The sequence below is a fragment of the Diabrotica undecimpunctata genome, chromosome 1 (assembly GCF_040954645.1).
Source record: "Diabrotica undecimpunctata isolate CICGRU chromosome 1, icDiaUnde3, whole genome shotgun sequence".
NCBI classification, from domain to species: Eukaryota; Metazoa; Arthropoda; class Insecta; order Coleoptera; family Chrysomelidae; genus Diabrotica; species Diabrotica undecimpunctata.
Window position 1 is genome coordinate 128,168,193 of NC_092803.1, and position 13,128 is coordinate 128,181,320.

Genomic DNA, 13,128 nt, shown 5'->3' on the forward strand with positions numbered 1-13,128 from the left:
GGCAGTATATTATCTTTAAAAGCTACAATAACAGTTCATTTTACAACATACTCAATTGTACCATTTTTTTTTTCAACTGTTCTATACATTCGTTTAATATTATTTAAGATACGTAAAGGAGATTCAATATTTTCCTGTAAATATACAGTATCAAATTGAGTACCATCAATATCCCGAATTAAACCCTTGCTTTCTAATAAGTGGCCCGGAATAAAGGCTACTCAATTGTACCATTTTTTTTCAACTTTTCTATGCATTCATTTAATATTTAAGATAGATGAAGGAGATTCAATATTTTCCTGTAAATATACAGTATCAAATTGAGTACCATCAATATCCCGAATTAAACCCTTGCTTTCTAATAAGTGGCCCGGAATAAAGGCTTTTAAATTTTCTTCCTTAAGTTTACTATTATTTATAAGACTATTTGCATCATGTATAAGAATCTACTACTATCTTAATTCTGTTCCTACCAATTCCCCTTACTTGAAAATTATTAGAAATTCCTAGTTTTTTGTACAAAATATGACCTATTGTAATTGGATGTAAACGACCAAGATTGGTGTTATCTATCCTTTCAATATACACAAAAATATTTTCAAGATTATACTTATCTGAATTTATGTTAAATCCTCTATTTTTTAACGGTACCACGTTTTCTTCAGGCTCCATTACTTCAAATGACCTAACAATATTGTTAGAGGCACTAAGTAAGTGTCCTCGAGTCAATGCCAATCCCCATAGGGGAAAGTAACAAATTTTAATTTTTTAAGCACTAACCGAATAAAATTAGTTTTAAATTAGGCGGTATTGCTTTAAATCCAATGAAATAAACTTTAAAATGCGGACAGTATTTAAAAATGCGTATCCACACTTTGACAGTTATTCGACAATTGAAAAAAAATAGCGTTAATATTTCTTTTATTCCCTGTACATTCTTAATGGCAATCAATTTTATCATTATTCTGTGTGCAATTTTAAATCAGTTCAGTGATATTTAGATACTTAATTGTAAAGTATCCAAGTACAATATACTTGGTGCTAAACTCAAAAACAAATTGTTAGCCAGCACTAGTATATGGAAAATCACACTGTACGTACTTATTTGACATGATAGTTATCTTGTAGCATGTAAATTTGGTTGGATGTAGGAATATTTTAGCGTCCATATAATAAGGTTTGGGATTTGGAAATCACGAAGCATCAATAATTGATGAGACGTGAGTGTAATATTGATTCAGCTTATTGGTTTTTCCGAATATATCTTTGGCGGTCGTAATAGGCTTATGTCTTAAACTTTATTTGTTTTTAGGGTCGCCGTAATATCTTTATTGGTAGGTGGGTATATACGAAAAATAGCTTAGATGTCCGGAAGATTATCTAATGTATTTAATAAATCTGAGTTCATTTATATACAAATTAAATTGATTTATCATTCTTACGTCATATAATTAAACTATTTTCTACTAAGTGAATTGACAAATTCTTCTTCTAAATTATTAAGAACCACTTTCATGAATATGTTAATTCATTACTGTTTGGTAATTCGTTTAGGTCACTACTATATATGTCACAGAATAAGTTTATTAAGCAAGTGTTAATTATTATTGGGTAATTGTTCATCACCTAATTATTACTTAAGAAATAAACTGTTCCTAATTAACTGAAAATAGGGAACAAAGTTCCAAGTTACACAGTGCGTCAATTTTTCAATTAGACATCAAGGATAAAGAGATCGGCGGACGGCATCTTAATCAAGGCTAACCAGATAGCGAGTTTCAGAGCTTCAATGTGTAATCATTTATACGTCATTTTTAATGCTATCCAATAGATATGCAAAACAAATTATGCAACTGCTCATGCCCACAATTTACACTCAAAAATTCATGTTTGCATCATACCAAAATTTATAGTTTACAATAAAACATTACTTTATTGAGTAAGTGTCTTCTTCTTCTACTTCTTTACATTCAATAGCCCATTTTTTAGTCATAGGCCTCTCCCAACTCCTTTTATCGATCTCTATCCTGAGCAACATACTTCGAATTTGTTCCCGCTATTTTTTTGATGTCATTAACCCATCTCATCTGCGGTTTTCCTCTTGGTCGTCTACTTTTACAAAGTGTCCGAATTAATTCCACAATTTTTAATAGCTTGTTCTATGGCCCACATCTCGATACTGTCTAATGCCTTTTCATTGTCTATGAAGGCAATAAATAGTTGAAATTTATTTACCTTCTCCATCAATGTTCTCATTGTCAGCGGATGGTCTGATATATCTCTATCAGTATTTTCATTGTGAAGAGATGGTCTGATGTATTATATCTTTTGTGAAAGTCAGCTTGTTCTACTGGTTGGTAATTTTGTAAGTCCACCGGTTGTTAACAATTCTCATAAACAGTTTGACTGAGCAACGACATAAGTCTGTAATTTATTAGGCCGCATTTCTCCCCTTTGTTTGTGTTACTAGCTCTCGTTCCAGTCTGTAAGGATTTTGCTATTTTGGAGACACCTATTAAATAGCTCTGTTAGCATATATAAAAATCTATGGTAATTGAAGTCTTTTTATTAGACGGTATACCTATCTGAGGAGACAAAAAAAAATACTCCATTAAATTTTCGGCACCCAAAAATCGAAATAATTTTAAGACAAATCTGCTGATCTTATAGGATACTTGAGTATACCGTGTATTGCAATTATGCGGTTGGGACATATCCTTTGGAGAAATTCGGTAACAGCCCTGGTATTACGACTGGGACATCCCCCATACTGGTACCAAATATCTCCAAAATTCACAGGAAGTTGCTGAATTATCGGAACGGTTTGATTTTGTAGCAATTCAAGTTATTTAGTGCCGTTGAGGTTGATCTCAATAAAAAAGGGGCCGTTTACACAATCACTACTTAGATGCTTATTATCCCTAGACCAATATCGAACAATGAATGAATCGTGTTTTCTGTAAAGAGAAAATATCGATTCGTCAGTAAACAATGTTTAGAAAATTCTGATCATCATTTTGTTTTATATCATTTTGCAGAATTCCATTCGTTTAATATTGTCCTCGAGAAAAAGTTCTCGAGTGGTTTGAACTTTATACCATCCATATCCATTTCTTTTTAAAATAACCCGAATAGAAATTTATTTTAAGTTTACTTCTTCAGCAATTTTCCTGCTTGATCACGGTTGACCGGCTTCAACAGCGCCACAAACTTTCATTTCTTTACTAAAAACGTTGTTCACTCTTTTGACGAACAAGATTATTTACATTTGTAACAATGTTGAGTACACCCACATTTGCGAAATTTTTGAATTTTTCCGTCAACTATGGAACTTGAAGGGAGCGCCCTATTTTTAAAAGAAACAGCGAATAAATCTACTATTTCTCGAGTTGAGTAACCTCCAAAATACCAAGTTAAAATTTGTATCTTCTCTCCAACTGTATACATCTTGATGTATTTACAAAATTATTTTATTTTCATACGGAATTAACAACCTACTCAGTGAACTGCGTAGGCTGACAGTGACAGCTCTTCTGTTCGAAACCCTCACGAAATCACTAGAATACTCTGTAGTAATAAATGAAACATCACTTTTTGCCACTTTCCCATAAGAACATCAGAATTGTTATTACACTTTATGAGAATTTCCTTTACGATTCAGTCGTAATGTTCCTATGCAACAAGTCTTCCGTTCGAGAAGGGCAACCGAAAATGTGTAACTATTGTAGAAATTGTCCATGAATAAAGAATGACCTTTACCCAGGTATGTCTCCATTAGTTGAAAAATAACGTCTGAGGTATATCCACTTTCACTATATTGAACTTTTGCTCCAGTATACACAGCTATTTTTAGAGTAAGCCTGTTAGGTTCAGCCAGAACATACAAGTTTCACCCCGTTCTTATGCCCTTTGCTCTTTATATACTGCATGAACTGCAGTCGGCCTCTCCACAGAACCATTGATTCATCAATGCATACATTTTTAGACGGATAATATACTTAAGACATTTTTTAGTTAAAGTAATCGACAATCGATCTCAATTTATATAATCGATCTTGAGGAAATGTATCTCCAACACCTGGATTTGTTACAAAATGTAGGCAACGTAATATTAACATTAAACGATTTCCTTACATAAAGCTACTGAAGCAAGTAAGATTGAACAATTTGTGTTTCTTCCAGTAATCATTTATGTGCTTAAGTTTAATTGTTCCCATAAAACCAAACCAAAAATATACGCAATTCCCCTATAGTAATTGGTTTCCAGTATGTTATTCTAGATTTCTCTTTTCCAACAGAAAATTTTTTCAGCATACCATTTGTTTCATCAATGACAAGTTGAAAAAGTGTCATCTGCCAAAAGATTAAAATCATCTATCGGATTATTGCCTAAAGGTTGAACTAATAATCCACAATCTCCCGTAAAAATGATATTTTGTTCGATCAGAGGTGGATCGTCCCATATATAATTATTTTAATTAGCAAATATCGGTACCTGTACCTCAGCAGCGATGTCAGTATCTCCGTAATTAGAATGCTGTGATTCACAATACGAATCCGTCAAATCTATTAAATTTTCATCGTCGGCGTACTCGCTTCCACTTGACTCATAATCATCAAAGCTGTCATCATCAGATTCTTTCAGTATTTGTCATAATTCTTCATCCGTTAAAGGCTTATTCAATTCGAATTCTGTTCTTCTTTTTTAACCCCAGACGGACTAGGGTTATTGCCAGAAGCCATAATCAAACAATTTTAATTACTTACAAAATAAAATCCTGACTTTCGAACCGATATGAAATTTAAGACAAAATAAACCTTCTCGCAGTTCGAATGAGTTAAAAATGCTGAATACTATAAAGATACTATTAAATCACAGAATATAAACTAATTTTCATTGTTGGATTATCTACTCCCCTATTTATTAATCTTGCTAAAATACGTAAAAGGCTTATTTACGACTAGAATAAAATCGTGGATCAGATACCCAAGTGGGTCAGACTTCACTATGCATGATCTACTGGATCAACAATTCAAACCCTGGCAAAAAAACAAAAAGGCTAATGTAACGGTATAAAGTCTAAATAATCTACCACTTCGACTAGAATACGCTGTTGTATCGGATATACCTATAGATGAGCAGTACGACAAGAGATACGGGTTTGTGTCTCGGTGTTACTCTACACGTCCCTATTGGTCGAGTGTTTATACAAACAAGAATATAAAAAGTTATAAATAAAATCGTTTATACTAAAAATCGTTGTATTTCTTATTTGGCAAATAATTAGTTAAATACGTATTTAAAAAAAAAACATTATTACCTACCTACTCATTTTTCAAGATAATTATCTCAAATAAATTCAAATTTCGATATAGACAATACTTAGATATCTTCTAAAAGGGTATCAAAATGTAAAGTGTAAATGTGAATAGTTTTAATTTTCTTATTAGTAAACGCCGTATTGAATTTGCACCTCATACCAGCAGTATATATATTACACTTATCTGTTATCCTTCCAAATTTCTTGTCAGAGTATAGATTAGTACCTGATTCTCTTGAGTTTATTAGCTTTTTGTTCTTCCCGTGTTTATTAAATAGTGAAAATATATACTTGCTGTAAAAAGATGGTGATCAGAACCATACATAAAACCTCTCCATAATCCTTCTCCATCATCTTAAGTCTCGTTTTTTGTTTAAATATTACGTAGTCAATGCTTGACTTTAACCCATGTGTAGGTTGCACCGATTTGTAACCATGGATATTCTTATGTTTAAACCATCCATTGAGTGCTGATGACCCAACTCTATGAGACTTTCACTATTATTATTGACAAATTTCACACCATATTGTCTAACTAAAAGGTCATGTTACCTTTACATGTTACTCTACCATTCAGGTCACCTATTAGTGACTTTTTGGTAGAGCTTAAATAATTTAAAAGATTTCCGACAAATTTTGTAAAATACTTTTAAAAGCCTTACGAAATAAAATAATAGGATATAGGATAGGATAAAATAGGATAAATGCTGTAAATTATATAAAGCAAAGAAAATCAGATTCAGATCGAGTTAAAGAACCAACAAACCTAAATAAACCATCGGAACCATTTCCCCTTGGAAAAAATACAAACATAAACCCATTCTGTTCTTTTGTTACTTGGTAATACAAAATAATTCTTCTAAAAATTTAATTTTATTCGTCTTATTTATAATCACAACTCCAGACATATCCGAAAAATAATATGTGCATGTGATTTGTCTTTAAAAAGTGTCTTTTTTGTCTTTCAGAACCGTCCTATTGCAATGCAGGTTTCTGATATTGCGAACGTGTTTGCTTAATTACCTTTGGAAAGTTACTAAACTGGTATTAAAATAATTATATGTATCTTTTTCTTGTAACTCCGTTGGACATAGCAGGGATTGCAATTACTCATCAAAATGTGAAAACATTAGCTTAATTACACAAATTAGAAGCAGCTGCATCTCTAGAATATAATATATTTTTACACTGAACCTGTCGTTAGATAAAATTACGAAAAAAATCTAATAAAATCAGGACGAATAACTAAAAATTGTATTTATTTAAAACATTAAAGTACACTTAAAAAAATATATTTGTCATTTAAAAAAATATCCTTAAACTAAAAAGTCTTCCAATAGTTTAATAAAATAGTTTCCAATGCTCTTTAATTCAGCCTCAATTAAAGCTTTTTCCTGTTACAGATCTGTTTTCGGAACAGTATTGTATGAAGGACGACCAATTTCTGTCGGTTTTCAAAACAGTCCCATTACCAATTACGATCAAAAGGGCCTTCGCTCTTGTTAACGCTACGTTAAGTCGCTAAAAAAAGAAAACATATAACATAGTGATCAATAAAATGTTGTAAAGAAAGATGTGTTTCTAATTCTCTATCAGAAATAAACAACGACATCAGATATTTTGTTGTGTTTTTGATACAAAGTAATTAAATATTATCGAAAACACGCGTTTTTTGTGTTCTCAAGTTTTAACACAAGTAATATAATTAAAAAAATATTTCTTTAATTTACAAACTTATACTTTATTACGCAGTCCTAGGTGAGAGTCTAAAGCATCCAGCAAAAAATATATATTTTCTGACACAATTTAATGAACATTTCGAAATGTAGCTTTATTTATAGACACAATGTATGATATTATCAACATTCTAATATTCTTATTAATCTTAAAACTATAAAACTATAAACTATAAAACTTAAAACTATATTACCACTGAACTATTAAAACTATTATCACTGACCAGCAGAATTTTTTTAAACCCTAACTGGTATGGCGGGGTCATTTTAGACCCCAAAAAAAATGGTTATTAAAATTGCATAAAAAGGAGAACAACGCCACCGTCCAGCTATTCGTCTGTGGCGTTGGGTACATTACTTGAACGTAGTCGCTGCAGTTGACTTTGTACTTTGTTGAGTGTTAGACGTCGATAGGATCAAAATTGACCTCGCCATACCTTAAAAAGGCCAGTTGTCAGTGATTTAGTTTTATATAATTATGGCTAATTGAAGTGTCAGAACGAAACCCTTGACACAACAGGAGTTAGAAGACATAGCTGAACAGATTGGTGACAGCGATTTCGACATATCTGATGCAGAGACAAAATTGTTAGTGAGCATGATACTGACTTTGAAGCTGGTGATCAAAGTGATACTGGGAATAATAACGATCAAATCTTAGGTACCGAATCGAGTAGTGAGGATGACAGTAGTGATAACGAACAGCAAAGTTACTATTACGGGAGAAATAGAAAAAAATAGTCAAAGCAAGCTCCTGCGTCGAGCCGAACTCGTGCAACAAATATCGTGTCACATGTACCAGGACTTGCTGGATCAGCACGAATAAACAAACCTATGACTCATGCTGAAGCATTCCAACTGTTAGTTGATGATAAAATAATTGACCAGATTATTGAGAGAACCAACGAAAAAATAACCAGTTTGCAAGCAAATTATGGAGATAACGCTTTAGGATGCAGTACAATAAACCATGTTGACAAAATTGAAATGTTAGCATTTTTTGGTCTTCTGTATTTGGCAGGCGTGTTCAAATCACACAATGAAGATATAAATTCTCTCTTTGCAACTGATGGTACTGGTCGTGATATATTCCGTTCCGTAATGACAGCAAAAAGGTTTAGTTTTTTACTGACATCTTTGAGATTTGACGATCCGCAAACTAGAGACCAGCGTATTGTAAATGGAGACAAGCTGGCAGCAATTTCTGAATTTTTTCACCATTTTGTAAATAACTGTCAAACTAATTATTCGAGTGGAGAATACGTAACAGTGGATGAAATGCTCGTCGGTTTCCGTGGAAAATGTAAATTTAGAATGTATATATGTAAAGAGTAAGCCTGAAAAACACGGACTCAAAATAATGTACCTGTGTGACGCCCGTACTCATTATCTAATCAATGCCTTTGTTTATACTGGAAAACAAGGTGCAATACCTAATCCAAAAAAGCTATCCATACCAACACTAAATGTTCTTTCGCTCACTGCACCAATAGTAAATTCCAATCGCAATGTAACTTGTGACAACTGGTTTTCTTCACTAGAGCTTGTTGAAGAGCTAAGCCGCTGTAAACTTACTTACGTTGGTACTATGCGGAAAAATAAAAGAGATTTGCCAACGGAGTTTTTACCGAATAATCAACGTCCGGTTTATTCATCTATTTTTGGATTTACTAAAGACGTGACCCTGGTGTCCTACGTACCGAAAAAAAAAAACCGATCCGTTTGTCTAGTGTCCAGTCTCCATCATAACAACAAAGTATTGGAGACAGCTAAGAAACTACCGGATATTATAGACTTTTACAACATTACCAAAGTTGGGGTGGATGTACTGGATCAAACTTGTGCCAACTACAAAGTAGGACGGCGCCGGCGTACTAGAAGATGGCCACAAGCTATTTGGTTTCGGATCATGGATGTTGCTGGTGTCGATGGACATGTTTTATATAACGCTGCTAATCCAGAATCTGGGTTGACACGGCAAAAATTCTTGATTGATTTAGGTAAACAGCTAATACACAATCACTTAGTTCGGCGTGCTGTTATGGTAAATATTCCCAGAGAATTGAGAGAACTTATTCGTCGAGTTGGCCACATCCCGGTAGACGACCAAAACCAGGCAAGGCAAAGAGCTCCTAAACGTGGGAGATGTTATATTTGCCCACGTAATGATAATAAACAATCACTTAGATGTAATAAGTGTGAAAAACATATATGCAAAAACCATTGTGTTACATTAAATTTTTGTAGTAGGTGTAATATTGAGTAGTTATCATCATGTTCATGTTTGTTAAATTTTTTGTATATAATTAAATATTTCTCATTTGGTTTTTGATCCTTTATTTAAACATTATTTAATGAGAATTTATTACTTTTTGAAAATACACGTGTGTTTTTTCGTTATTTTTTGAGATTTTTTACTTGGAGTGGTTTTTTAAGTCAACCCCATATATTTCTTTATAGCAGTAAGTGATATAGAATTTTTTGGTTTATGCAGTGTTATAATCATTAATATAATACTTTTTTATTATAATTTGCTTAATTTTTTGTTTATTTACACAAAAAATCAGGTCAAATATGACCCCGCCATACCTTATATGTATTTTTTTCTTGTCATACCAGTTAAGGGTTAATTTTTGATTTTATAACAAGTGATGGTATACGTAGACAAGGCGTATATAAAAAATACGTCAGTCTCTAATCAAGTAAATGCTTCGAATATTTGGATTAGAATATGTCGTTCCGTGAGCGAACGTTAACTTAATGTGTTTTAACCGCAAAACATTAAAGTGATTCGTGAAGTTGCCCACGACAGTAGTGGTAATTATAACCAAACTGCATTATAGCAAAAGTGGTACCTAATTCAAATAATAATTAGCATTTGAAATAATGTGGTACTTAATTATATTCTGTAAAAAATTAATTGTATACCTGTAAAAACGATCAAGAATTTATATTAAGCTGAGAAAAATTTAAAATTATTTCAAATTTAAGCAACACTTTATCTATACAGGGTGTCTCAAGAGACGTCTCTAAAATAAGTAAAAAACTGAATAAATTGGGTTTGCTTAGTAAAAAATTTTTATAACGTGTTATATTGTGTTATTTTTTTATAATGTGTTATCAAGAAGAAAAAAAGGGCGTTGAAGAAAAAAAGGGCGTTGAAGAAAAAAATGTTACATATTTTTACGATTTTGCCAAAACTACTAAAAAAATTCAATGATATTTTATACGAATATGTTTTGGAAGCTGACACATCCCATGAATGTGTTTTTATATCTGACTCTCATAGAGGGAGCTAGTTACAATATTCGTACCAAGTTTCACGGGTAGAATTATTAATTAAAATTCCAAGTGAATTTCAACATCATACAATTTTACACCAAAAATGTACTGTTCGTAAAACTCTATACAGTGTACCGTTTTCGAAATATTTTAATTTAAAATTATAAAGCAATATTAAGTAATGAAAGTGGATAAAATTAGGTTTCCTATTGCATCATTGCGCAAAATTTTAAAAAAGTTAAAATTCACATGAAAAAGTTGTGGTATTTCCAACAGAAACTACCTTTAACCTTCATAAACCCGAGCTAGGTGTCATTAGTCATTAGTTATAAAAAAGAAACAAAGCAAGATAGCAGTATACAGGGAGAGAGACAAAAATAAAGAGTAAAGCGAGTGATAGACAAAGAGCGAGAGAAAGGGAGGAAGAGTAAAGAGAGACAGAAATACAATAATAAAAAGATTGGGAATGCGAGAATGATAGAAAGGGAGAAACATAAACATACAGATAGGGCAAAAAACAGATAAAGAAAGAAAAACGACGTAATGGGAGATAAACAGAGAACGACAAATAGAAGAGAAGGGTGCGAATATGAAACAGAGAAAGAGTGCGATTGAAGGAGAACTAATGCGAATAAGATAAGACAGTTTGTAAAGTAATTTTTTTAGAACACTATTTTTTTAATTTTCCTAAATTATGATATCCAAAAACTGCGCCAGACTAATTCTCAGTACTATTACTTTGAAAGTGCCTTCTTTGGCAGTAATATTTCTGCGAGGTTTCTTCCAGTGCCGTGTCTGTGTTTGGATTTTAAATATTGTCGTTTTTACCAATTCATCTTTTACATTTTAAGTTTTTAGTTGAATGGTTTTACTGCTAATGTTCATGTCTCGCACCCATAAAATAGATGAACCACACTTGGTATATTAAAACCATGTCCAGAATATGACGTATTGACAAATAAATATTGTGTTGTTGAGCTTTATTTATCTTTTTAACTGCCATTCGCTCCATTTTGAAATCTTGCCGAGGACTTGGCACATTCATTAGTTTTTGGGATCTCTAGTCTCAGTAAGACATTATGCATTACTGTCTGGCTTAAAAGGCTTTCTTGAATATTTCTTAGAAATACATGTTAAAAGTACAGCGAGAGTATATGCCTATTTATTTATTATTTAAATTATTTAAATTTACCTTTGGATTTTTCAGAAAACCTAAATCGCACATCTTGTCAATATTTTCAAATTTACTTGCATTTTTGGACCTTACTGTAGATATAATGATAACAAGTCTTTCTTTTCCTTGGAACTGCTCCACGGATCCAGTAAGTAAAGAATTCCACTTTCTACTTGCGAAAGCTTCTTTCAACTTCTCAACCTATAAACAAATCAATTATTAGGAATCATAAAAATATTTAGTTCGTTTAGAATGTTTTATTATCATCTATACAAAATACTATAAACGGGAGCAAATGAAGCTTGAGCTTAAAATAAAATTTTCAAGGTAGAAGTGATTGCTATTGAGACTATTTATTGGAAAATGTTCTTTAAAAGTATTATAAGCGAATAAATAAGAAATGAAGGAGAAATATTTATCTGGTTTAAAATGTGTTATCATAAACACTAAAATAAAACAACCAAAGTGATAACACATCACCTAAATGAAATTATAACACTAGCAGAAAAACAACAAGGTTTTAGGTCGGGAAGATTATGTACCGACGCTATATATATAATGAGGCAAGTGCAAGAGAAACCATTAGAATACAACAAACTGGCATATTTATGTTTCGTGAACCTTATGAGGTAATTTAACAGGGTCAAACTAAATGACGTTACCCACTTATTCTAAGCAAAGAAGATACCTGTAAGAATAGTCAAAACGATCGAAAATATATACCAGAACAACACAATAAAAGTAAAAGTAGAAACAGAACTAACTGACCAAATTAAAGTCCTTTATTGTTCAACCTGATCATGGATAAAATAAATAAAATAAAATAAAAATTAAGAAATAAAAAAGGATACCAAATAGGAGAAAAACAACTTAACATAATCCGCTATACAGAGGACGCAATGCTAATATCTCAAAGTGAAGATGATTTACAACGTATGCTGCACCAATTTAATACAACTGACAGAAAATTTAATATGTTAATTTCCCAAAAAAATGCTTGGATATGTGATAAGTGATGGAGTTTAAATATCTAGGCTTCACACTATCTAGCTACGGAAAGCTCGAAACAGAAGTGGAAAATCAAGTGAATAAAGCAAACAGGGAATTGCCGCAGATGGCCTGAATGAAACAAGAACATCAAGGACTGTTATGAAACAGCAAACAACGTAATTGGTGTATAATAGAATACGAACTTTACAACGTGGAGTAAACATGGTGAAATGCTACCATGTAGCGAAGACCTCGGTCTTCTTGGCAGGTCAGGAACAAAAGTATTGTTGATATCGGAGCAGCCTCCACCCTACTGGATGGAACAACTGTCTGTTACTCACTGATGGAGCTCGTCTCTGTTTACTGAGCAGTCTCCACACCTACTAGCTGGAATGACTGACTGTCACTGACTGGCTCAGCACCCTCCAATACTACTGGATGGAACGACTGTCTGTAATTCACTGGTACTGACTGAGATGGCCATTGAGGCAAGAGTTGTTTTTTACAAGTTGGCGCTAGGTGTAGGCGATAATTACCCAGCGATCTGAACTTTTAACATAAGCCACTCATTTTTCTATGGCTTTTTGTAGCACATAATGTATGAAAGAAGAGTCTTTTGTTTGCA

General features: G+C 32.5%; 1 protein-coding gene across 1 annotated transcript in view; it reads right to left on the reverse strand.

Moving 5' to 3' along the window:
• Nucleotides 1-6,561: 6,561 nt before the first annotated feature.
• Nucleotides 6,562-13,128, reverse strand: part of LOC140431658 (putative helicase mov-10-B.1) — a 98,737-nt gene continuing 92,170 nt past the window's right edge. The window contains exons 14-15 of the mRNA XM_072519546.1: nt 11,532-11,714; nt 6,562-6,842 (exon numbers count right to left, since the gene is read on the reverse strand). Coding sequence (XP_072375647.1) covers nt 6,699-6,842; nt 11,532-11,714 — 327 coding nt within the window. The 3' untranslated portion in view covers nt 6,562-6,698. The remainder of the gene's footprint in view (nt 6,843-11,531; nt 11,715-13,128) is intronic.